We start from the raw sequence: 25,249 nt of genomic DNA on the forward strand, positions 1-25,249 counted from the left end.
TAGGCAGGGGAAGGTTAGCGGGGAGCCAGAGTGTGGGTCACGATTATAAATACAGGGGTAAGGAACCAGGACACCACTACGCGTTCATCTCTCCACCAGCTCAAGATGAAGATCTTGCCAGTGATGCTCCTGCTGGCTACCGGAGCTTCAGCCTCCGCCATAGGTAAGAACGTGTGGTGTCATCTCGAGCCCCAGTGTTCCATACTGCTGTGTATCATGTTCATGAAGGATCCCATCCCCTTCTCCTCCCCTACCAGTAGTCATTAGCGAGTGTTCGTGTATGTGAATACTATATGTGTGTTGCCTTCAGAATTTTACGATCGTGTTGCCTCGTCTCTTAACTTTGTATAGATGTTCTGTTTATGCAATCCGGCGTAGTATAAACACCTCAAGCCACGCACGCACTTATAGAAAAGGTGAAAGCCAAACTGCACGCTCAGGATTAGAACCCATGCTGATCCGATGTGGTCCGTAATGATTTATGGCCAATAATGTTATGTGTGTGTGTGTGTGTGTGTGTGTGTGTGTGTGTGTGTGTGTGTGTGTGTGTGTGTGTGTGTGTGTGTCTTCAATTATCTGTTTTCATTAAACTACGCTAGTGGAGCCTCAGGTCTACTATTTGCTATCTCACAGCATTTTAATCCTTTGTGTGATCTCAACATTCACATTTTCACCATGAAGCGTATCCCATACTCCTATTATTCATGTACTATAAAAGTACTTTCTTAAAGTTTTTCTAACAAGTCTTTTTGTTAATTTCTGGTACATTTTTTGGTTGTTTTATCGTTGCAGCTTTCAAAGGATTGTTTGCTTTCTTCTTCATAGAAATGGTTTAAGACTTCCAATTTTGTGATCGGGTCACTCCTTACTCTTGCCTCTTCCATGTGGGACAATTTGAAAGCCTCTAACTTTTCCCTGCGACTTATCTCTTTCAAACCTGGCACCATCATTGCTGCCCTTCATTGAGTGGTGATCCCTGCCTCACACAGAGAGTGGCGATCCTGCCTCACACAGAGAGTGGCGATCCTGCCTCACACACAGAGTGGTGATCCCTGCCTCACACATAGAATGGTGCCCCTGCCTCACACACAGAGTGGTGCCCCTAGCCTCACACACAGAGTGGTGCCCCATTCCTTACACACATAGTGGTGCCCCTGCCTCACCCACAGAGTGGTGCCCCATTCCTTACACACATAGTGGTGCGCCCTGCCTCACACATAGAATGGTGCCCCTGCCTCACACATAGAATGGTGCCCCTGCCTCACACACAGAGTGGTTGCCCCTAGCCTCACACACAGAGTGGTGCCCTTGCCTCACACACAGAGTGGTGCCCTTGCCTCACACACAGAGTGGTGCCCCATTCCTTACACACATAGTGGTGCGCCCTGCTTCACACACAGAGTGGTGCCCCATTCCTTACACACATAGTGGTGCGCCCTGCTTCACACACAGAGTGGCGATCCCTGCCTCACACATAGAATGGTGCCCCTGCCTCACCACACAGAGTGGTGCCCCATTCCTTACACACATAGTGGTGCGCCCTGCTTCACACACAGAGTGGTGCCCTTGCCTCACACACAGAGTGGCGATCCCTGCCTCACACATAGAATGGTGCCCCTGCCTCACACATAGAATGGTGCCCCTGCCTCACACATAGAATGGTGCCCCTGCCTCACACATAGAATGGTGCCCCTGCCTCACACACAGAGTGGTGCCCCATTCCTTACACACATAGTGGTGCGCCCTGCTTCACACACAGAGTGGTTGCCCCTAGCCTCACACACAGAGTGGTGCCCCATTCCTTACACACATAGTGGTGCGCCCTGCCTCACACACAGAGTGGTTGCCCCTAGCCTCACACACAGAGTGGTGCCCTTGCCTCACACACAGAGTGGTGCCCCTGCCTCACACACAGAGTGGTGCCCCATTCCTTACACACATAGTGGTGCGCCCTGCTTCACACACAGAGTGGTGCCCCTGCCTCACACACAGAGTGGTGCCCCTGCCTCACACACAGAGTGGTGATCCCTGCCTCACACACAGAGTGGTGCCCCTGCCTCACACACAGAGTGGTGCCCCTGCCTCACACACAGAGTGGTGCCCCTGCCTCACACACAGAGTGGTGCCCCTGCCTCACACACAGAGTGGTGCCCCTGCCTCACACACAGAGTGGTGATCCCTGCCTCACACACAGAGTGGTTGCCCCTAGCCTCACACACAGAGTGGTGCCCCTGCCTCACACACAGAGTGGTGCCCTTGCCTCACACACAGAGTGGTGCCCTTGCCTCACACACAGAGTGGTGCCCCTGCCTCACACACAGAGTGGTGCCCCTGCCTCACACACAGAGAGGTGCCCTGCCTCACACACAGAGAGTGGCGATCCTGCCTCACACAGAGAGTGGCGATCCTGCCTCACACAGAGAGTGGCGATCCTGCCTCACACAGAGAGTGGCGATCCTGCCTCACACACAGAGAGGTGCCCTGCCTCACACACAGAGTGGTGCCCCATTGCCTCACACACATAGTGGTGCCCCTGCCTCACACACAGAGTGGTGCCCCATTCCTTACACACATAGTGGTGCGCCCTGCTTCACACACAGAGTGGTGCCCCTAGCCTCACACGCAGAGTGGTGATCCCTGCCTCACACGCAGAGTGGTGATCCCTGCCTCACACGCAGAGTGGTGATCCCTGCCTCACACAGAGAGTGGCGATCCTGCCTCACACACAGAGTGGTGATCCCTGCCTCACACGCAGAGTGGTGATCCCTGCCTCACACACAGAGAGTGGCGATCCTGCCTCACACACAGAGTGGTGCCCTTGCCTCACACACAGAGTGGTGCCCCTAGCCTCACACGCAGAGTGGTGATCCCTGCCTCACACATAGAGTGGTGCCTCTACCTCACACACACAGTGGTGCCCCTCCCTCACACATAGAATGGTGCCCCTGCCTCACACATAGAATGGTGCCCCTGCCTCACCCACAGAGTGGTGCCCCTAGCCTCACACACAGAGTGGCGATCCCTGCCTCACACATAGAATGGTGCCCCTGCCTCACACACAGAGTGGTGCCCCATTCCTTACACACATAGTGGTGCGCCCTGCTTCACACACAGAGTGGTGATCCCTGCCTCACACATAGAATGGTGCCCCTGCCTCACACATAGAATGGTGCCCCTGCCTCACCCACAGAGTGGTGCCCCATTCCTTACACACATAGTGGTGCGCCCTGCTTCACACACAGAGTGGTGCCCCTGCCTCACACACAGAGTGGTGCCCCTGCCTCACACACAGAGTGGTGCCCTTGCCTCACACACAGAGTGGTGATCCCTGCCTCACACACAGAGTGGTTGCCCCTAGCCTCACACGCAGAGTGGTGATCCCTGCCTCACACATAGAATGGTGCCCCTGCCTCACACACAGAGTGGTGATCCCTGCCTCACACACAGAGTGGTGCCCCATTCCTTACACACATAGTGGTGCCCCATTCCTTACACACATAGTGGTGCGCCCTGCTTCACACACAGAGTGGTGCCCCATTCCTTACACACATAGTGGTGCGCCCTGCTTCACACACAGAGTGGTTGCCCCTAGCCTCACACACAGAGTGGTGCCCCATTCCTTACACACATAGTGGTGCGCCCTGCTTCACACACAGAGTGGTGCCCCATTCCTTACACACATAGTGGTGCGCCCTGCTTCACACACAGAGTGGTGATCCCTGCCTCACACATAGAATGGTGCCCCTGCCTCACACACAGAGTGGTGCCCCATTCCTTACACACATAGTGGTGCGCCCTGCTTCACACACAGAGTGGTGCCCTTGCCTCACACACAGAGTGGTGCCCCTGCCTCACACACAGAGAGGTGCCCTGCCTCACACACAGAGTGGTTGCCCCTAGCCTCACACACAGAGTGGTTGCCCCTAGCCTCACACACAGAGTGGCGATCCCTGCCTCACACAGAGAGTGGCGATCCTGCCTCACACAGAGAGTGGCGATCCTGCCTCACACAGAGAGTGGCGATCCTGCCTCACACAGAGAGTGGCGATCCTGCCTCACACACAGAGTGGTGCCCCATTCCTTACACACATAGTGGTGCGCCCTGCTTCACACACAGAGTGGTGCCCCATTCCTTACACACATAGTGGTGCGCCCTGCTTCACACACAGAGTGGTGCCCTTGCCTCACACACAGAGTGGTGATCCCTGCCTCACACACAGAGTGGTGCCCTTGCCTCACACACAGAGTGGCGATCCCTGCCTCACACATAGAATGGTGCCCCTGCCTCACACACAGAGTGGTGCCCTTGCCTCACACACAGAGTGGTGCCCTTGCCTCACACACAGAGAGGTGCCCTGCCTCACACACAGAGAGGTGCCCTGCCTCACACACAGAGTGGTTGCCCCTAGCCTCACACACAGAGTGGTGATCCCTGCCTCACACACAGAGTGGTGATCCCTGCCTCACACACAGAGTGGTGCCCTTGCCTCACACACAGAGTGGTGCCCCATTCCTTACACACATAGTGGTGCGCCCTGCTTCACACACAGAGTGGTGCCCCATTCCTTACACACATAGTGGTGCGCCCTGCTTCACACACAGAGTGGTGCCCCTAGCCTCACACACAGAGTGGCGATCCCTGCCTCACACATAGAATGGTGCCCCTGCCTCACACACAGAGTGGTGCCCTTGCCTCACACACAGAGTGGTTGCCCCTAGCCTCACACGCAGAGTGGTGATCCCTGCCTCACACACAGAGTGGTGCCCCATTCCTTACACACATAGTGGTGCCCCTGCCTCACACATAGAATGGTGCCCCTGCCTCACACACAGAGTGGTGCCCCATTCCTTACACACATAGTGGTGCGCCCTGCTTCACACACAGAGTGGTGCCCTTGCCTCACACACAGAGTGGTGCCCCATTCCTTACACACATAGTGGTGCGCCCTGCTTCACACACAGAGTGGCGATCCCTGCCTCACACATAGAATGGTGCCCCTGCCTCACACATAGAATGGTGCCCCTGCCTCACACATAGAATGGTGCCCCTGCCTCACACATAGAATGGTGCCCCTGCCTCACACATAGAGTGGTGCCCCTCCCTCACACTCACAGTGATGCCCCTGCCTCACACACAGAGTGGTGATCCCTGCCTCACACACAGAGTGGTGATCCCTGCCTCACACACAGAGTGGTGATCCCTGCCTCACACACAGAGTGGTGCCCCCTCCCTCACACACAGAGTGGTGCCCCTGCTTCACACACAGAGTGGTGATCCCTGCCTCACACATAGAGTGGTGCCCCTCCCTCACACTCACAGTGATGCCCCTGCCTCACACACAGAGTGGTGCCCCTGCCTCACACACAGAGTGGTGCCCTTGCCTCACACACAGAGTGGTGCCCCATTCCTTACACACATAGTGGTGCGCCCTGCTTCACACACAGAGTGGTGCCCCATTCCTTACACACATAGTGGTGCGCCCTGCCTCACACACAGAGTGGTGATCCCTGCCTCACACACAGAGTGGTGCCCCATTCCTTACACACATAGTGGTGCGCCCTGCTTCACACACAGAGTGGTGATCCCTGCCTCACACACAGAGTGGTGCCCCATTCCTTACACACATAGTGGTGCGCCCTGCCTCACACATAGAATGGTGCCCCTGCCTCACCCACAGAGTGGTGCCCCATTCCTTACACACATAGTGGTGCGCCCTGCTTCACACACAGAGTGGTGCCCCATTCCTTACACACATAGTGGTGCGCCCTGCTTCACACACAGAGTGGTGCCCCATTCCTTACACACATAGTGGTGCGCCCTGCTTCACACACAGAGTGGTGCCCCTGCCTCACACACAGAGTGGTGCCCCATTCCTTACACACATAGTGGTGCGCCCTGCTTCACACACAGAGTGGTGATCCCTGCCTCACACACAGAGTGGTGATCCCTGCCTCACACACAGAGTGGCGATCCCTGCCTCACACAGAGAGTGGCGATCCTGCCTCACACAGAGAGTGGCGATCCTGCCTCACACGCAGAGTGGTGATTCCTGCCTCACACACAGAGTGGTGCCCCTTGCCTCACACACAGAGTGGTGACTCCTGCCTCACACACAGAGTGGTGCTCCTGCCTCACACACAGAGTGGTGCCCCTTGCCTCACACACAGAGTGGGTGCTCCTGCCTCACATCACAGAGTGGTGCTCCTGCCTCACACACAGAGTGGTGCTCCCTGCCTCACACACAGAGTGGTGCCCTGCCTCACACACAGAGTGATGCCCCTGCCTCACACACAGAGTGGTGACCCTGCCTCACACAGAGTGGTGCCTCCTGCCTCACATACAGAGTGGTGCCCCTGCCTCACACACAGAGTGGTGTCCCCTTGCCTCACACACAGAGTGATGCTCCTGCCCTCACACACAGAGTGATCCCCTGCCTCACACACAGAGTGAGTGCCCCTTGCCTCACACACAGAGTGATGCCCCTGCCTCACACACAGAGTGAGTGCCCCTTCCTCACACACAGAGTGGTGCTTCCTGCCTCACACACAGAGTTGGTGGCCCCTCCCTCACACACAGATGGTGCTTCCTGCCTCACACACAGAGTGATGCCTCCTGCCTCACACACAGAGTGAGCCCTCCCTCACCACATACAGAGTGTGCTTCCTGCCTCACACACAGAGTGATGCCCTTCTCACACACAGAGTTATGCCCTCCCTCAACCACACAGATTGGTGCTTTGTTCCTGCCACACACACAGAGTGGTGCCCCCTGCCTCACACACAGAGTGGGCCCCCTGTCTCACACAACAGTGTGGTGCCCCTGCCTCACAACACAGAGTGGTGTCCCCTGCCAATCACACATGCGGAGTGGTGCCTACTGCCTCACACACAGGAGGTGCCCCCTGCCTCACACCCAGATCGGTGCCCCTGCCTCACACACAGAGTGATGCCCGCCATCCACACACAAGAGTGGTGCCCCTGCCTCACACACAGAGTGGTGCCCCTGCCTCACACACAAGATGATGCCCCCCTGCCTCACACAGAGTGGTGCTCCCTGCCTCACACACAGAGTGGTGCCCCTGCCTCACACACAGAGTGGTGCTTCCTGCCTCACACACAGAGAGGTGCCCCTGCCTCACACACAGAGTGGTGACCCTTGCCTCACACACAGAGTGGTGCCCCTGCCTCACACACAGAGAGGTGCCCCTGCCTCACACACAGAGTGGTGCCCCTGCCTCACACACAGAGTGGTGCCCCTGCCTCACACACAGAGTGGTGCCCCTGCCTCACACACAGAGTGGTGCCTCCTGCCTCACACACAGAGAGGTGCCCCTGCCTCACACACAGAGAGGTGCCCCTTGCCTCACACACAGAGTGGTGCTTCCTGCCTCACACACAGAGAGGTGCCCCCTGCCTCACACACAGAGTGGTGCCCCTTGCCTCACACACAGAGTGGTGCCCCTGCCTCACACACAGAGTGGTGCCTCCTGCCTCACACACAGAGTGGTGACCCTGCCTCACACACAGAGTGGTGACCCTTGCCTCACACACAGAGTGGTGCTTCCTGCCTCACACACAGAGTGGTGCCCCTGCCTCACACACAGAGTGGTGACCCCTTGCCTCACACACAGAGTGGTGCTTCCTGCCTCACACACAGAGTGGTGCTTCCTGCCTCACACACAGAGTGGTGATCCCTGCCTCACACACAGAGTGGTGCTTCCTGCCTCACACACAGAGTGGCGCTTCCTGCCTCACACACAGAGTGGTGATCCCTGCCTCACACAGACTGGTGCCCCTGGCTCACATACAGAGTGGCGACCCCTGCCTCACACATGGAGTGGTGCCCCTGCCTCACATACAGAGTGATGCCCCTCCCTCACACACAGAGTGATGCCCCTGCCTCACACACAGAGTGATGCCCCTCCCTCACACACAGAGTGATGCCCCTGCCTCACACACAGAGTGATGCCCCTGCCTCACACACAGAGTGGTGCTTCCTGCCTCACACACAGAGTGGTGCCCCTCCCTCACACACAGAGTGGTGCCTCCTGCCTCACACACAGAGTGATGCCCCTGCCTCACACACAGAGTGATGCCCCTCCCTCACACACAGAGTGGTGCTTCCTGCCTCACACACAGAGTGATGCCCCTGCCTCACACACAGAGTGATGCCCCTCCCTCACACACAGAGTGGTGCTTCCTGCCTCACACACAGAGTGGTGCCCCCTGCCTCACACACAGAGTGGTGCCCCCTGCCTCACACACAGTGTGGTGCCCCCTGCCTCACACACAGAGTGGTGTCCCCTGCCTCACACACGGAGTGGTGCCTCTGCCTCACACACAGTGTGGTGCCCCCTGCCTCACACACAGAGTGGTGCCCCTGCCTCACACACAGAGTGATGCCCCTCCCTCACACACAGAGTGATGCCCCTCCCTCACACACAGAGTGATGCCCCTGCCTCACACACAGAGTGATGCCCCTCCCTCACACACAGAGTGGTGCTTCCTGCCTCACACACAGAGTGATGCCCCTCCCTCACACACAGAGTGATGATCCCCTCCTCACACACAGAGTGGTGATCCCTGCCTCACACACAGAGTGGCGATCCCTGCCTCACACGCAGAGTGGTGATCCCTGCCTCACACACAGAGTGGTGATCCCTGCCTCACACATAGAGTGGTGCCCCTCCCTCACACTCACAGTGATGCCCCTGCCTCACACACAGAGTGGTGCCCCTAGCCTCACACGCAGAGTGGTGATCCCTGCCTCACACACAGAGTGGTGATCCCTGCCTCACACATAGAGTGGTGCCCCTCCCTCACACTCACAGTGATGCCCCTGCCTCACACACAGAGTGGTGCCCCTAGCCTCACACACAGAGTGGCGATCCCTGCCTCACACAGAGAGTGGCGATCCCTGCCTCACACACAGAGAGGCGTCCCGTGCCTCACACACAGAGTGGTGACCCTTGCCTCACACACAGAGTGGTGACCCTGCCTCACACACAGAATGATACCCCTAAAGCCCACATACTCACCGAGCTTGGTGTCTTCAAACCCACCTACTCACAGAGTGGTTCCCCCCTACCTCACATACAGAATATTGCATCAAGACCCACACACTCACACACCTGCTCACCAAGTGGTGCTCCCTCCACAGAGCCTCGAGGGATCCCAGTGTACTCCAAGTGCTATGACTCCGCCAATGCTCATGGCTCTTACAACACCTTCACCACCTACGTGCCAGACCTTCGAGCATTCACCTACAACAACGTCATCTCGAGCGTCGTGAATGATGGAGTGTGAGTCACTGATGATGATTACTTTCATTACTTTCATTATCTAGTAATCCCTGGTCACGGAAGGAAATATGTGTCGGGAGAAGACCATTAATTGAAAGGTAAAGTACAGAAGTTAATAGAGATATATGGAAGTAATATGAGAGTATTTGATAATGTAAAAACCCTTCTTTTCAAAGAGTGTGTTTCCTACTTGCTGTATGGGCCAGAAGAGGTGACAGGGCAGCAATCATTATTCGGGTATAAGGTGACGTACGGGTACCTGAATGGAACGAATGATAAACCGAGATTGAGTAAAGCGGAGCCCCAGGCAAGATTTTTAACCCAGTCACTTGGAACACCTCCTTTGTGACCACCTTTGCCTTAAGTAGATGCCGAGGGTGGAAGAACGAGGTAATGTAGGCAGATTATGGAATATAGACATTACACTGCAAATGTTATGGCACTGTAACTTGAGTCTATAACCTGAATTAGGTGGAAGAGTTTATACGTAGCTCTGCCTTAACTCCATACTGAGAGCAGGTAGATGAGGTGATGCAAGAAAGATATCACAATTAGAGATTTGCGTAACCTGAATCAAGTCATAGTAACTTGAGAAAATAATTGCAGTCAGCCGTAAAACACACTATAAGCTGCAGTATTAGGAAAGAGCAAAATGATATGAGAGATCTTGCGGTGTATTTAAATGCACATAGACTTCCTGCCAGAAGACAAATACATTTGATTCACTTGACATTTTTCAGTTTAACTTAAGAGTTCCTTAACGCTAAAGGAGAAATAGGGGTGGGGTGGAGTATGTGGGTAAGGGGGTAGAGATGATCCAGGCAGCTGCCATGTAGTTTATACATGTTGATGCAGTTGTGCTGGATGCTTTGAAAATATTCGGATTCAAATGTTTGCCTGCGAATATGGAGTATTCATGGATATAAGCATATAGGTACGTACATGGAATTCAAGCTGACCATGCGCTAAACTAAAGACTGGGAGAAATTTACCTACGTGTCCAAACTTTTGAGACCCTGCATTAACCAGATGCCTGACCCGACAGATGGATCTACTACGATGACTTCAACTACGAGGGCACTCTGTTGTTGGTGGCTGGCATCGATGGAACTACCAACTTCGGTTCGATCTACGGGAACAAAGTAAGTTCTTCACTTTCTATTGGGAACACAGAAACAGGTCAAGTTCTTGACCTTTCCCAGGATATATTTGAACAAGGTAAGTTTTTTCAACTTCCATTGAGACTACAAGAATATGGTTAGCTCTTCATCATCCACTTGGACTATAGGAACAGGGTAAGTGCTTGTGAGGTTCTAAAGCTGGGATGTGCATCTAGGGAGCATGTGGAGTGGGGAAGTATGTAGGTGTTGATTGTTGTGTGTTCGTACTGTCGAGTTTTATCTTTATGGATTGTATGTCTAAGGTTGTTTTCGTTGTCCCTAGGTTGTTTTTGGGTTTCAGTGGAGTTTGAGAAATATATGGTTTGGTGGACGATGTTCTGTCCTTATTGTCTGTTGTTTCTTACATAGAAAGGTGGGAGGGTAGATCTGGGTGGGAGTGTGGTATCTTGGACGAGAACTATGTGGATGTTGTGTTATCTGAGTTGATTGAGTATTTATGTGTGTTTGGCTCTGATGCCGTTGGTGTTGAGTTACAAGATGTTTAGTCCGTCGCTGGGGTTCTGTGGAGTAAAACTGTAAAGAGTGAGAGTGCAAGTTCTATGATGTCGTTCGGTGGGTGTTCGTGGTGGAGGTTTTGGGAATTGCTGTTTGAATCGTTGCTACATCCCAGTGTTTTAAATACTCCCTAATGGATGACAATGTTGTGGAGTGGAAGTGATACCAATGAGTACAGTCGGAGCATCTAATGGGCAGAGGTATACTGGTGGTCCAGGGTTAGGGTTAATGTTATCAGTTTGCATTAGTAATGAAGAGACGATAACCGGGCTATCATCTTCCTGTGCTGACAAAATGTGTGTGAATGTGTAAAACATCTGGTTATAACCCGTGGTCCAGCACAAAGGATTGGGACAGCTCGAGGCTGCACTCTACGCGGGTTTAGGGATAAATGATACCCTTTGGGGCAGGAAGAACTTGAAGGACGTGGCTCCATTTAGTGGCGTTCCAGACTTCCATTCATGAGTGTAGGCTGGAGGCTGCTGCAGAGATTGTCCCTCTTTTTCTCCTCGTGACTGCGTTGCCAACGCAACGCATAACCCAGAACCCCAGAGGGGTTTCATCTATCCCCGCTCCTTCATGAAGCGCAGCCCAGAGCAGTCCTTGGCCGTCGTGCCGGACTATGGCTCATACCCAGACATCTTGCACACTCAAACATTTTTTTCACTACTGGGAGATGATCGTCCGGTCATCATCTCCCATATATTACTGAAAACTGGTGACATTAACCCTAACCCTGGACCACCAGTGGTGAAACAGACCTAAATGGAAAAGGGAATTATTGACTTGGGATTAGTGTGAAGGAAGGGGTAAGGAAGGGGTAATACTACTGCTTAAGGAAGAACTGTGGGAATGTTTGAAAGGGTGTAATAAAGTAAGCCCCCAGTGAAATGTGGATGAAAATGAAAGTGAGATAATACTGCTTATGTACCTGGAGGTAAGAGGAATAAAGATGAGAGGCAAGTGTTCCCGGAGGAGCTGAGTAATATGAGACATCGAGTATTAGTGACGGATGATCTCAGTGCAAGAATGGATATTGTGACAGTTGAGGGTATAACTATACGCATAGGATACCTGGTGTTGTAAACAAAACACTCAATGCTGAAAAAGTGCTTATGATTAGATATAACTGACTTAAAAAGGACATACATGATTATATATAGTTGACTAAGAAAGACGGTAAGGAGACAATAATGGATTGCATATGATTCATTGGCGCGTAAAAGCGAGACACTTTGATGAAACTGTGCTGAAAGGGGCAAATGGTGGGATGTCTGGCCATGACTTGGTGGAGGCGAGGGTAAACGTTTGTGAAAGTGCGTGAGCTAGGAAAGGACTTGTAACAAGAGATAACAGGAGGGACTGAGTGTAAAATGACAAACAGTGAGAGCAAGTGAAGCTAGAGGTGTGGGTGAGAAACGGGAACTCTTTAGGGGAACACTGCATAATTGTGCGAGAGAAGAATGTGTGGTTTGCAGATGAGAAATGAACAGGTGAAAGTGAGTTGTGGGATGAGGGAGATAATGTAATAGTAAAAAAGAATAGAGGATGCATGGGTGATACTTGCAGGGAAGCAGTGAAAGTGATTGGGTTATCTTTAAGGGAAAGTGTTCAGGGTCAAGAGAAATACACAAAAGCTGAAAAGAGGGCAAACGAAAGTTGGAGTCAGCGAATATCAGCAAACCTCAGGGAGAATAAAAAGATGTTTGCAAGACGGTTAATAGTGTGAGTAGATGGGTAAAGGGTAACATTCAGATATGAGGTGATGAAGAGATGCAGTTAGTATTTTGAAGGGATATTAAATGTGTTCAGTGATTCGATGGCACTTATGGGATGTTCTGGAAGGGGAGGTATGCGAGGTGTCTGATGATTGGCGGAATGCCTGTATAGTGTCAATATGTAAAGTCAAGGGTGACAAAAGTAAATGTTCAAAAGAGGTAAAAGTCTGTTGAACGCCGCTGTAAAATTTTACGCAAGAGGTGTAATTGTGAGGGTAGTGGTATTCACAGAGTTTCAAACTGAGGAGGAACAATGTGGCTTTACGAATGGCACAGGATGTGTGGATCAGGTGTCTACTTTGAAGACTGATGCTCGAAACACATAGAGAAACAGAAAGACCTATAAGTATCGTTCATGGATGTGGAGAAAGTGTATAGTATATTAGGGTAGATAGAAATGCTCTGTAAAGGTGTTGCGGATGTACGATGTGCGAGCAAAGCGACTAGAAGCAGCAAAGAGATTTTTATCAACAGGCCAAGGCATGTCTATGAACAGAACGAGAGGAAGGTACTTGTTTCAGATTAACGTGGGTCTGAGGCAAGTATGAGTGATGTCACCATGGCTCTCCGATGTGTTTATGAAGAGACGAGCAGGTACGCCTTCTGCTGGGGGTGACAGGGCCTTTGAGGTGAGTCAATTATCATTTGCTCATAACACTGCTCGAGCAGCAGAATCGGGTGAGAATGTGAAGAGGTTGGTGACTCTCAGATACCCGGGAGTAAACATAGCAACGAATAGAACCTAGGGAAACGAAATGAACCATGTGTTGGGAAGTGAGCAAAGGTGCTGATCGCACTAAATAATGTGTGGTTAATAAGGTCAATTTCTTAACGGGCAAAGATGGTGTAGAAGTCCCGAGGGATGCAATGCATGGGTTTTAGGCAGAAATGAAAAGAAGAGGATGGATGTGTTGGAAATGAAATGATAGGGTAAAATATGTGATGTGAGGAGGGTTGATCAAGTAAGACATGATAGGTTAGACACAAATTGTGATAGCAAAGAATATAATGCATGAAAGAGCCGAAGAAGGTGTACTGAAATGATTAGGACAGTTATAGAAGATAAGTAAGAAGATACAATGAGGATATACATGGCGGGCATAAAAGGAACAAGGAAAAGGGTTGAACCAAGAAGTTGGAGTAATGGAGTGAAAGATACCTCAAGGTGTGTATATATATATATATATATATATATATATATATATATATATATATATATATATATATATATATATATATATATATATATATATATATATATATATATATATATATATATGTATTATCTATTTCATTTTCTTTTGCTTTGTCGCTGTCTTCCGCGTAGGCGAGGTAGCGCAAGGAAACAGACGAAAGAATGGCCCAACCCCACCCATATACACATGTATATACATACAAGTCCACACACGCAAATATACATACCTATACATCTCAATGTACACATATATATACACACACAGACATATACCTATATACACATGTACATAATTCATACTGTCTGCCTTTATTTATTCCCATCGCCACCTCGCCACACATGGAATAGCAACCCCCTCCCCCCCCTCATGTGTGCGAGGTAGCGCTAGGAAGACAACAAAGGCCCCATTCGTTCACACTCAGTCTCTAGCTGTCATGTAATAATGCACCGAAACCACAGCTCCCTTTCCACATCCAGGCCCCACACAACTTTCCATGGTTTACCCCAGACGCTTCACATGCCCCGGTTCAATCCATTGACAGCACGTCGACCCCGGTATACCACATCGTTCCAATCCACTCTATTCCTTGCACGCCTTTCACCCTCCTGCATGTCCAGGCCCCGATCACTCAAAATTTTTTTCATTCCATCTTTCCACCTCCAATTTGGTCTGCCACTTCTCCTCGTTCCCTCAACCTCTGACACATATATCCTCTTGGTCAATCTCTCCTCACTCATTCTCTCTATGTGACCAAACCATTTCAAAACACCCTCTTCTGCTCTCTCAACCACACTCTTTTTATTTCCACACATCTCTCTTACCCTTACGTTACTTACTCGATCAAACCACCTCACACCACATATTGTCCTCGAACATCTCATTTCCAGCACATCCACCCTCCTGCGCACAACTGTATTAATAGCCCACGCCTCGCAACCATATAACATTGTTGGAACCACTTTTCCTTCAAACATACCAGTTTTTGCTTTCCAAGATAATGCTCTCGCCTTCCATATATATTTTCAATGCTCCCAGAACTTTCGCCCCCTCCAAAACCCTGTGACTCACATCCGCTTCCATGGTTCCATCTGCTGCCAAATCCACTCCCAGATATCTAAAACACTTCACTTCCTACAGTTCTTCCGTTGAAACTTACCTCCCAGTTCACTTGTCCCTCAACCCTACTGTACCTAATGACCTTGCTGTTATTCACATTTACTCTTAACTTTCTTCTTTCACACACTTTACCAAACTCAGTCACCAGCTTCTGCAGTTTCTCACTCCCGTTCAGCCACCAGCGCTGTATCATCAGCGAACAACAACTGACTCACTTCCTAAGCCTTCTCATCAACAACAGACTGCATACATGCCCCTCTCTCCAAAACTCTCACATTCAACTCCCTAACAACCCCATCCGTATACAAATTAACAATCATGGAGACATCATGCACCCCTGCCGCAAACCGACATTCACTGAGAACCAATCATTTTCACCTCTTCCTACTCGTACACATGCCTTACATCCTCGATAAAAACTTTTCACTGCTTCTAACAACTTGCCTCCCACACCATACATTCTTAATACCTTCCACAGAGCATCTCTATCAACTCTATCATCTGCCTTCTCCAGATCCATAAATGCTACATACAAATCCATTTGCTTTTCTAAGTATTTCTCACATACATTCTTCAAAGCAAACACCTGATCCACACACCCTCTACCACTTCTGAAACCACACTGCTCTTCCCCAATCTGATGCTCTGTACATGCCTTCACCCTCTCAATCAGTACCCTCCCATATGATTTACCAGGAATACTCAACTAACTTTTACCTTTGTAATTTGAATGCACCTTTATCTCCTTTGTCTTTGTGCAATGGCACTACGCATGCATTCCGCCAATCTTCAGGCACTTCAACATGAGCCATACATACACTGAATATCCTCACTAACCAATCAACAACATAGTCACCCCCCTTTTTTAATAAATCCCACTGCAATGCCATCCAAACCCGCTGCCTTGCCAGCTTTTATCCTCCGCAAACCTTTCACTACCTCTTATCTGTTTACCAAATCATTCTCTCTCTGACCTTCTCACTTCACACACCACCTCAACCAAAACACACTATATCTGCCACTCTATCATCTAACACATTCGACAAACCTTCAAAATACTCACTCCATCTCCTTCTCACATAACCACTACTTGTTATCACCTCCCCATTAGCCCCCTTCACGGATGTTCCCATTTGTTCTCTTTTCTTACGCACTTTATTTACCTCCTTCCTAAGCATCTTTTTATTCTCCATAAAGTTTGATGATACTCTCTCATCCCAACTTTCATTTGCTCTCTTTTTCACCTCTTCTGCCTTTCTCTTGACCTCCTGTCTCTTTCTTTTATACATCTCCCAGTCATTTGAGCTATTTCGCAGCAAAAACCGTCCAAATACCTCTCTCTTCTCTTTCACTAATAATCTTACTTCTTTATCCCGCCACTCACCACCCTTTCTAATCTACCAACCTCCCACGCTTCTCATTCCACAAGCATCTTTTGCGCAAGCCATCACTAAATACATGCAATTCCTCTGCCATTCCCCCTACGCCCTCTGCTCTCACCTTTTTCGATTCTGCACTGAGTCTCTCTTGGTCCTTCCTCACACAAGTCTCCTTCCCAAGCTCACTTACTCTCACCACTCTCTTCACCCCAACATTCTCTCTTCTTTTCTGAAAACCTCTACAAATCTTCACCTTCGCCTCCACAAGATAATGATCAGACACCTCTCCAGGCACCTCTCAGCACCATAACATTTGAAAGTCTCTCTTTCGCAAGCCTATCATTTAACACGTAATCCAATAACGATCTCTGGCCACCTCTCCTACTCACATACTTTTACTTACATATATATATAAGGAGATGGAGTGAGAGTTTTGAAGGTTTGTTGAATGTGTTAGATGATAGAGTGGCAGATATAAGGTATTTTAATCCAGGTGGTGTGCGAAGTGAGAGGGTCAGGGAGAATGATTTGGTAGTGAAAGCTTTGCAGAAGATGAAAGCAGGCAAGGCGGAGGGTTTGGATAGTATTGCAGTGGAATTTATTTAACAAAAAAAGAGGATGACTGTTGTTGACTAGTTGGTGAGGATATTTTATATATATATGGCTCATGGTGAAGTGCCTAAGGATTGGCGAAATGCATGCATAGTGCCATTGTGCAAAGGAAAAAAGGATAAAGATGAGTATTCAAATTACAGAGGTAATTACAGGGTATTGACTGAGAGGGTCAAGGAATATACAAAGCATCAGTTTGGGGAGGGGCAGTGTGGTTTCAGAAGTGGTAGAGGATGTGGGTATCAGGTGTTTGCTTTAAAGAATGTATGTGAGAAATACTTAGAAAAACAAATGGATTTGTATGTATCATATATTAAGCTGGAGAAGGCATATGATAGAGTTGATAGAGATGCACTGTGGAATGTATTAAGAATATATGGTGTGGGAAACGAGTTGCTAGAAGCAGTGAAAAGTTTTTATCGAGGATATAAGGTATGTGTACTTGTAGGAAGAGAGGAAAGTGATTGGTTCTCAGTGAATGTCGGTTTGCGGCAGGAGTGCAGTATGTCTCTATGGTTGTTTAATTTGTTTATGAATGGGGTTGTTAGGGAGGTGAATGCGCGAGTTTTGGAGAGAGGGGCAAGTATGCAGTCTGTTGTGGATAAGAGAGCTTGGGAAGTGAGTCAGTTGTTGTTCGCTGATGATACAGCACTGGTGGCTGATTCGGGTGAGAAACTGCAGAAGTTGGTGACTGAGTTTGGTAAAGTTTGAGAAAGAAGAAAGCTGAGAGTAAATATGAATAAGAGCAAGGTTATTAGGTACAGTAGGGTTGAGGGACAAGTGAATTGGGAGGTAAGTTTGAATGGGGAAAACTGGAGGAAGCAAAGTGTTTTAGATTCTGGGAGTGGATTTGGCAGCGGATGGAACCATGGAAGCGGAAGTGAGTCACTGGATGGGGGAGGGGGCGAAAGTTCTCGGAGCGTTGAAAAATGTGTGGAAGGCGAAAACATTATCTCGGAAAGCAAAAGTGGTTGTGTTTAAAGAAATACTGGTCACAACAAGGTTACATGGTTGCGAGGCGTTTGCCATAGATAGGGTTCTGTGGAGGAGGGTGGATGTGTTGGAAATGAGATGTTTGAGGACAATATGCGGTGTGAGGTGGTTTGATCGAGTAAGAAATGAAAGGGTAAGAGAGATGTGTGGTAATACAATGTGGTTAAGAGAGGGGAAGAGTGTGTATTGAAATGGTTTGGTCACATGGAGAGAATGAGTGAAGAAAGATTGACAAAGAGGATACATGTGTCAGAGGTGGAGGGAACGAGATGTGGGAGACCAAATTGGAAATGGAAGGATGGAGTGAAAATCTTGAACGATTGGGGCCTGAACATGCAGGAGGGTGAAAGGTGTGCAAGGAATAGAGTGAATTGGAATGATGTGGTATACCGGGGTCGACTTGCTGTCAATGGATTGAACCAGGGCATGTGAAGCGTCTGGGGTAGACCATGGAAAGTTTTGTGGGGCGTGGATGTGGAAATGGAGCTGTGGTTTCGGGCCATCATACATGACAGCTAGAGACTGAGTGTGAACGAATGTGGCCTTGGTTTTCCTTTGCTAGAGCCACCTTCCGCGCGTTTGGCGGGAGGGGTTTGTCATTTCAGGTGTGGCGGACTGGGAATGAATAAAGGCAGCAAGTATGAAGTATGTACATGTGTATATATGCATATATATATATATATATATATATATATATATATATATATATATATATATATATATATATATATATATATATATATATATATATATATATATATATATATATATATATATATATATATATATATATATATATATATATATATATATATATATATGTTGGGGATGAGAGAGCTTGGGAAGTGAGTCAGTTGTTGTTCGCTGATGATACAGCGCTGGTGGCTGATTCATGTGAGGAACTGCAGAAGCTGGTGACTGAGTTTGGTAAAGTGTGTGGAAGAAGAAAGTTAAGAGTAAATGTGAATAAGAGCAAGGTTATTAGGTACACTAGGGTTGAGGGTAAGTCAATTGGGAGGTGAGTTTGAATGGAGAAAAAATGGAGGAAGTGAAGTGTTTTAGATATCTGGGAGTGGATCTGGCAGCGGATGGAACCATGGAAGCGGAAGTGGATCATAGGGTGGGGGAGAGGGCGAAAATTCTGGGGGCCTTGAAGAATGTGTGGAAGTCGAGAACATTATCTCGGAAAGCAAAAATGGGTATGTTTGAAGGAATAGTGGTTCCAACAATGTTGTATGGTTGCGAGGCGTGGGCTATGGATAGAGTTGTGCGCAGGAGGATGGATGTGCTGGAAATGAGATGTTTGAGGACAATGTGTGGTGTGAGGTGGTTTGATCGAGTGAGTAACGTAAGAGTAAGAGAGATGTGTGGAAATAAAAAGAGCGTGGTTGAGAGAGCAGAAGAGGATGTTTTGAAGTGGTTTGGGCACATGGAGAGAATGAGTGAGGAAAGATTGACCAAGAGGATATATGTGTCGGAGGTGGAGGGAACGAGGAGAAGAGGTAGACCAAATTGGAGGTGGAAAGATGGAGTGAAAAAGATTTTGTGTGATCGGGGCCTGAACATGCAGGAGGGTGAAAGGAGGGCAAGGAATAGAGTGAATTGGAGCGATGTGGTATACCGGGGTTGACGTGCTGTCAGTGGATTGAATCAAGGCATGTGAAGCGTCTGGGGTAAACCATGGAAAGCTGTGTAGGTATGTATATTTGCGTGTGTGGACGTATGTATATACATGTGTATGGGGGGGGTTGGGCCATTTCTTTCGTCTGTTTCCTTGCGCTACCTCGCAAACGCGGGAGACAGCGACAAAGTATAAAAAAAAAAGAAATATATATATATATATATATATATATATATATATATATATATATATATATATATATATATATATATATATATATATATATATATATTAGAAAGGGTAGTGAGTGGTGGGATGAAGAAGTAAGATTATTAGTGAAAGAGAAGAGAGAGGCATTTGGACGATTTTTGCAGGGAAAAAATGCAAATGAGTGGGAGATGTATAAAGGAAAGAGACAGGAGGTCAAGAGAAAGGTGCAAGAGGTGAAAAAGAGGGCAAATGAGAGAGTCTCGGTGAGAAAATATCATTAAATTTTAGGAAGAGTAAAAAGATGTTTTGGAAGGAGGTAAATAAAGTGCGCAAGACAAGGAAGCAAATGGGAACTTCAGTGAAGGGGGTTAATGGGGAGGTGATAACAAGTAGTGGTGATGTGAGAAGGAGATGGAGTGAGTATTTTGAAGGTTTGTTCAATGTGTTTGATGATAGAGTGGCAGATATAGGGTGTTTTGGTCGAGGTGGTGTGCAAAGTGAGAGGGTTAGGGAAAATGATTTGGTACACAGAGAGGAGGTAGTAAAAGCTTTGCGGAAGATGAAAGCCGGCAAGGCAGCAGGTTTGGATGGTATTGCAGTAGAATTTATTAAAAAAGGGGGTGACTGTATTGTTGACTGGTTGATAAGGTTATTTAATGTATGTATGATTCATGGTGAGGTGCCTGAGGATTGGCGGAATACTTGCATAGTGCCATTGTACAAAGGCAAAGAGGATAAGAGTGAGTGCTCAAATTACAGAGGTATAAGTTTGTTGAGTATTCCTGGTTAATTATATGGGAGGGTATTGATTGAGAGGGTGAAGGCATGTACAGAGCATCAGATTGGGGAAGAGCAGTGTGGTTTTAGAAGTGGTAGAGGATGTGTGGATCAGGTGTTTGCTTTGAAGAATGTATGTGAGAAATACTTAGAAAAGCAAATGGATTTGTATGAAGCATTTATGGATCTGGAGAAGGGATATGACAGAGTTGATAGAGATGCTCTGTGGAAGGTATTAAGAATATATGGTTCGGGAGGCAAGTTGTTAGAAGCAGTGAAAAGTTTTTATCGAGGATGTAAGGCATGTGTACGTGTAGGAAGAGAGGAAAGTGATTGGTTCTCAGTGAACGTAGGTTTGCGGCAGGAGTGTGTGATGCCGCCATTGTTGTTTAATTTGTTTATGGATGGGGTTGTTAGGGAGGTGAATGCAAGAGTTTTGGAAAGAGGGGCAAGTCTTTTGTGGATGAGAGAGCTTGGGAAGTGAGTCAGTTGTTGTTCGCTGATGATACAGCGCTGGTGGCTGATTAATTTGAGAAACTGCAGAAGCTGGTGACTGAGTTTGTAAAGTGTATGAAAGAAGAAAGTTAAGAGTAAATGTGAATAAGAGCAAGGTTATTAGGTACAGTAGGGTTGAGGGTCAAGTCAATTGGGAGGTAAGTTTGAATGGAAAAAAAATGGAGGAAGCAAAGTGTTTTAGATATCTGGGAGTGGATCTGGCAGCGTATGGAACCATGGAAGCGGAAGTGAATCATAGGGTGGGCGAGGGGGCGAAAATCCTGGGAGCCTTGAAGAATGTGTGGAAGTCGAGAGCATTATCTCTGAAAGCAAAAATGGGTATGTTTGAAGGAATAGTGGTTCCAACAATGTTGTATGGTTGCGAGGCGTGGGCTATGGATAGAGTTGTGCACAGGAGGGTGGATGTTCTGGAAATGAGATGTTTGAGGACAATATGTGGTGTGAGGTGGTTTGATCGGGTAAGCAATGTAAGGGTAAGAGAGATGTGTGGAAATAAAATTATTTTAGTTGAGAGCGCAGAAGAGGGTGTTTTGAAATGGTTTGGTCACATGGAGAGCATGAGTGAGGAAAGATTGACCAAGAGGATATATGTGTCAGAGGTGGAGGGAACGAGGAGAAGTGGGAGACCAAATTGGAGGTGGAAAGATGGAGTGAAAAAGATTTTGAGTGATCGGGGCCTGAACATGCAGGAGGGTGAAAGGCGTGCAAGGAATAGAGTGAATTGGAACGATGTGGTATACCGGGGTCGGCGTGCTGTCAGTGGATTGAACCAGGGCATGTGAAGCGTCTGGGGTAAACCATGGAAAGTTCTGTGGGGCCTGGATGTGGAAAGGGAGCTGTGGTTTCGGTGCATTATTACATGACAGCTAGAGACTGAGTGTGAACGAATGGGGCCTTTGTTGTCTTTTCCAAGCGCTACCTCGCACACATGAGGTGGGAGGGGGTTGTTATTCCATGTGTGGCGAGGTGGCGATAGGAATAAATAAAGGCAGACAGTATGAACTATGTACATGTGTATATATGTATATGTCTGTGTGTGTATATATATATGTGTACATTGAGATGTATGGGTATGTATATTTGCGTGTGGGGACGTGTATGTATATACATGTGTATGGGGGTGGGTTGGGCCATTTCTTTCGTCTGTTTCCTTGCGCTAACTCGCAAACGCGGGAGACAGCAACAAAGCAAAATAATATATATATATATATATATATATATATATATATATATATATATATATATATATATATATATATATATATATATATATATATATATATATTTATATATATATATATATATATATATATATATATATATATATATATATATATATATATATATATACAAGGACTGATAAAGTGAGTTAATGAAATTGGATTTTGACAGGCCTCCTCACTACGCTTCGCTGGTAGTCAAGATTGTATGAACTGCGAGAGATGGATACTGTACGAGGGAACTTCATATACTGGCAGCGAGTTCTATGGCACCAACGACACCCCCATCCTGGGGTCCTTCAGCGCCCGGGCTAACTCCATCATCACTATTGGGGAATCTTACTGGACCTTCTACGAGTAAGCTATCAGCAATTACAATTATCAGAAGAAAAAAAAAAAGAAAAGAGAACTGTTTGGGTTTAGACTTAGAATTTGGTATGGCAGAGACGTGGAGCGGATCTAAGAGTTTGATAGGCTATTCCTTCCTAACACTTCAGCACCACACCCTTATAAAGAAACTGTTGAATAGCATTCAGTGAGGACCAATATGGACTCAGTAATCATAAAAGCAAAGAGAACAAAAAATATGAAAAATCAATATATCAAGTATTCAGCATAATTCAGAAGGCAAATTACTTGAAAATAAACCTTTAGCTAATATGGTCATGTATAATATGAAATACATTTATACATTAGATGTATCACCAACTGATAGTCGTTCTAATTACGAAATATCTTAACATCAAGTATCGCTATATTATGTAGCCATAAACTCCATTAACATGTGTTTGGTAACACTATGGTACGTAACTAGGTGAACATACCTTGACCTACGATTAGACATGACAACACGTATATTGCCGACAGTGGTATAACGTTTTAAGAGAATCTCACATCGGCGTCGATGTTATTGTATATTCCCATTTTCTTCCGTAGTGGCGACTCGTACACTGGGCACAGCGTGTGTGTCCGCCCCAACCACTTCCTCTATGCTGGTCAAGTGAAGCTGATCTTCGGTATCTACCCCTTCGTAAGTATTGCTTCTTGAGGAGCCAATCAGAGTTTTGGTGCTGCAGTTTCTGGTCAACAGTTTGCGGATATCGACCATCTGACCGCTGTTTCGAGACTATGGATTCAGATTAACAGTTTGGGATGATTAATAAGAGTTTGACAGCCATGTTTTAAAACACCATTTGTTTTACACTGTTGTTGAAAATCTCTTTAGCGTATCAACCATTCACATGTCACTACTAGAAGACAGACACCAAATTAGAAGAGGTTTGAATATCATTTGTCTTATTACAGGTGACAAACTTGGGACTGGCAAATAACGCAATTCGATCAGTGAAGAGCGGATGTCATTCGAAGAATATGGTGGCGTCTGTCGAACTCGAAGTCCTTGAGAGTACGAACAACACCCGAGTCCTTGCTCTTTCTTCTCTGAACTGAAGGAAAGAAATGATTGCAATAGACGGACGAATTCCTCAGAATATGCTTCAAGAGATTCCGATATTACCAGCTGTAACTGTTTTATCTATCATCATATATGTAGAATCTATTCATATTCTTAAATTTTAATTGTTACGGTATTGGAGTGCGCTCACGCTATCACTGTGCGTGCAACATATTCGCTTGGGGTAATGGCTGAATTGTGGATTCTTGCTTCGGTCCTTCGGTGCGTTTCTGGAGGGCTACTTAGCGTTGCTCGTGTGACTTGTTCGTTACGTATTGCTGGTGACGCGTGTGGTAGAAGAGTGTTACTTACAGCAACACCTGTATCATCAAGCATTGCTTAGTGTTTAGGAAAGGGTGTAATGCCTAAGATGAAGTTAAAGACAATATTTTTGTTGTGAACATTGTATTTAGGCATTATCAAGCCATCCTATTACTGCCACCAAATATATGCAAAAACGAAATTAAAGTTTTTTTTCTTTGGTAAAATAAACCTTTTGGTCTTTTAGTTATTAGTGAATGAATATGAAATAATTGAAACAACTGGCTAATTTCCTGTTCTTCAGAAGAACAATTAGTCCATATACTTTTGTCATTGCTCCTGCTTGGTTTCTGACGTATAACTTGTATCATCCATACCATCAACTTACTATGCGTACGTTAAAGATTTGGATTGTATATAGATTGCTGATACAAAACTGATCATAAGTGGATTAACTTCATTTGACACCATTTAGAATATTTTGGAGTTTACTTTCTTCGCTGTCATACTTGATAAACTATTTCAATAAATTATCTTCATCGTTTGTCACGACCCGGATCATTTTCGGATTATCTTTAGCCACTGACAATAATTTGCTGCATCTGGAGACCACTGTTACATTTACATTATACTGTTATATTAACATCACACTATCATATACACATCACACTATCATATACACATCACACTATCATATACACATCACACTATCATATGCACATCACATTTCTACATTGACATCACATTGTTATGTTCTAGTCACATTGTTAATTTCACATCACATTGTTATGTGCACATCATATTGTTATAGTCATCTCCCATTGTTACATGCAAAATCACATCCTTATATGCACATTAGAGGGTCCTGGGACCCCTCTTTCTCGTTATATATATCAACGATTTGGATATGGGAATAAGCAGCGACTTAAGTAGATTTGCCGATGATACAAAAATAACGGTCGAAATTGACTCAAATAAAAATTCAGTAAATTGCAGAGGGACTTGAATAGATTATCAGAATGGGCGGGTTCGTGGGATATGGAATTCAACATAGATAAATGCACAACACTTAGTGTGAGTAAAGACAGGAACACTGATTACAGACTGGATAATATTACTATTAATAAAGCAGAATGTGA

The 25,249-nt window shown here is 47.1% G+C and overlaps 1 protein-coding gene across 1 annotated transcript; it reads left to right on the top strand.

The window, feature by feature from the left end:
- On the top strand, positions 1–24,556 carry LOC139764968 (uncharacterized). The gene is made up of 6 exons (XM_071692021.1): positions 1–163; positions 9,161–9,302; positions 10,348–10,444; positions 22,569–22,753; positions 23,333–23,426; positions 23,702–24,556. Exons 1-6 carry the CDS (start codon positions 106–108, stop codon positions 23,843–23,845), a joined length of 720 nt encoding a protein of 239 aa, XP_071548122.1. The 5' UTR covers positions 1–105; the 3' UTR covers positions 23,846–24,556.
- The last annotated feature ends 693 nt before the right edge of the window (positions 24,557–25,249 follow it).

This window comes from Panulirus ornatus, chromosome 52 (assembly GCF_036320965.1).
Source record: "Panulirus ornatus isolate Po-2019 chromosome 52, ASM3632096v1, whole genome shotgun sequence".
In the NCBI taxonomy this organism is placed as follows: Eukaryota; Metazoa; Arthropoda; class Malacostraca; order Decapoda; family Palinuridae; genus Panulirus; species Panulirus ornatus.

Bases quoted from the DNA above. Each gene is read 5' to 3' on its own strand.
- LOC139764968 (XM_071692021.1), top strand. From the start codon at position 106: ATGAAGATCTTGCCAGTGATGCTCCTGCTGGCTACCGGAGCTTCAGCC. The intron at 164-9,160 runs GTAAGAACGTGT...CTCCCTCCACAG, and splicing joins AGCTTCAGCCTCCGCCATAG to AGCCTCGAGGGATCCCAGTG. The intron at 9,303-10,347 runs GTGAGTCACTGA...CTGACCCGACAG, and splicing joins AGCGTCGTGAATGATGGAGT to ATGGATCTACTACGATGACT.